Here is a 2,489-nt window from a genome sequence, read left to right on the forward strand (position 1 = left end):
CACACACACACACACACACACACTCTCATGCACACACACACACACTCACACGCGCACACACACAGGAAAAACAGGAAAAAAAAGTTCAAACTGTGGGATAAAAAAAAATGACCTTTTTATTTTTTAATAGCTGAAAAAACATTTGCAAGATGTGACCTAAGAATTTCAAAATAAAAGTCAGAATTGTGAGAAGTTTTTTTTTGTGAGAATTGTCACTTTGGCATCTCAAATAAAACTTGTAATAAAACAGTAAGGGAATTTAATGAGTTTTTCTTTTCCAGAAATAAAAAAAAAATGAAATTTTGTCATTTTAAATAAGCAGGTTTGTGAACACTGATTATTTAAATAATCTTAGGGTTTTTTGGTATTATTTTAAAAATGTTGAAAATGGGCTACTAGACAGAAGCCTGTATGTTGAAGATATGCTGAACGAATTTTCATGTAGAAATATTTTCTTTTTAATAGACTTTTTTTAATAGAAAAACAAGACAACAAACATCCTTTTAAAACATATGTATATTTTCAGTTGTATAATGCGTACATATTCTTCTCATTTAAATAATCTAAATACAATCTGTGATGTTTGACAGTTTACAAACAGCTTGTGTTCATGACGTCTGAAGTCCAGAATCACGAGGTCCTGAACCCAACCAGAGCAAAGCAACGATAATCCAGGAAATAAATAGTGAGCAGATGAACTGAAGAGGTGATGCGTGTGAAGTTTCGTGAAGTTTTGTGACAATATGACGACTGCTGTTCCCACATCAGCTTCTCTGTTTCTCAGGTTTGAAACACAGACGACACACGAGACGCACGACATTCACATCAAGCCTCTTCCTCCTGGAGAAACGCATCACTTCCTGCTGTCTGTCGTCAGGCTCTCGTTACTGTACAGAGCTGATGGATCTGAATCGATTCCGTCCTGACAGACACTTTCTGTGAGATTTACACACATCCAAACACAAACATCACAAAAACACACGCCCAGGTCATATTTCAGCCCAAAACCAACAGAAAATGAAGTCAATTTTTATGACCATTAAAATCTAAATTAATTAATGCAAAAAAGCCAATTTATTTGCATGTATATAATTTTAAATGTATCTAAAAAATAATTCAAGTTTTTTTTTTGCATTAAAAAAACTATATATATATTCACATATATTACATATAAATGTAATATAAAATGTATGCAAATATATACATACACACTTTTTTTTGCATTACTTTTATAGTACAAATGTCAAATAAACTTTATGCAAAATTATTAATATAATTTTTTTGTCATTTATATTTATTTTATGCAAATAATAAGCAAAAAGGTATGCAAAAAAAAATAATAGAAATTATTTTTCGGATACATTTTTTTTTTTTTTTTTGCATGAACAATTATGAAAATCACGTGTTCAGTTTTGAGCATTATAACAAATACACCCACTGATGTGAGCTTAAATTTTTAATTCACTTTTCATGTCTAAAATGGAGCGAAATATGACTGTTCTTCATATGCATTAAACAAAAACCAGATTTGTCACGATGGTCGTCATTGCGACGCATCAATCATGTGACATCGGCAGGAAGGGGCGTGTCTTGAGTCAATAACGCGCAGGCGTTTCCCTGGAAACCTTTAGTTCCAAAAACCAATACAAAATTAAATATGCAAATCCCAGAACCCCAGTGTGAGTGATCATGATTGAGTGTATTTGGTTCAGAAGATTCTCTTTAATCGCATCTATTATGTACAGCAGGTGTCTCTCTCTCTCTCACACACACACACACACACACACACACACGCCTGAGCACACAGAGGAGGGGCTGCAAGGCATTATGGGATATCTGAGAGACAGCTGGTGTCTCATGAAGCGCGTGACGGAGGCGAGTCTTGTGTCCGTGTGACCCCCGGCGGGTCATGTGACGTTGACCTCCATCAGGTGATGGTCAGCGGAGGGCAGCACTAACACCTGCTGGCCCTGTGTGCTGCTGAACACCTGTCCGGGGCCGAAAGCCTGGCGTTTGGGCATCGGGCCCCGCGGCTGCGCAGACTCTCCGCTGCCCAGAGACTGGACACTGCCTCGGCTGCGCAGACTCGCCGTCTCCGCCTGATCCTCCAGAGACAGACTGTCGTTCTCCAGACACGAGTCTGCGGAGCACAGAGAGTCATGACTCGTATGAATCAGAACTGATTCACTCACACCAAGAAAACACTCTTCGTGACCAACCGCCAATTAAAGCAATAAGCCCCAAGAAGCCGTGGTTTACAGTGAATTTATAACAGCTAAGCACGACGCGAAGCATCTATATACGTAGTAAGATTTCACAAAATAAAACAGAGCAAATAAAGTGTAATGATATTAATAAAAACAGTATTCTTCCACCAAACAATGTAGCTCCTCAGAAACAGTTGTGGTTGCAACAAAGTGGTTGCCGAGCAACAGACAGACGTAAATAAAGGTGTATGTTTGTAGAGTAATTTACAACAGCTTCGAACG

General features: G+C 37.8%; 1 protein-coding gene across 1 annotated transcript in view; it reads right to left on the bottom strand.

Moving 5' to 3' along the window:
- Nucleotides 1-1,702: 1,702 nt before the first annotated feature.
- Nucleotides 1,703-2,489, bottom strand: part of LOC107713874 (trafficking protein particle complex subunit 10-like) — a 39,819-nt gene continuing 39,032 nt past the window's right edge. The window contains exon 14 of the mRNA XM_016519520.1: nucleotides 1,703-2,140. Coding sequence (XP_016375006.1) covers nucleotides 1,908-2,140 — 233 coding nt within the window. The 3' untranslated portion in view covers nucleotides 1,703-1,907. The remainder of the gene's footprint in view (nucleotides 2,141-2,489) is intronic.

This window comes from Sinocyclocheilus rhinocerous, unplaced genomic scaffold (genome assembly GCF_001515625.1).
Source record: "Sinocyclocheilus rhinocerous isolate Xijiao unplaced genomic scaffold, SAMN03320098_v1.1 scaffold2164, whole genome shotgun sequence".
NCBI lineage: Eukaryota > Metazoa > Chordata > Actinopteri > Cypriniformes > Cyprinidae > Sinocyclocheilus > Sinocyclocheilus rhinocerous.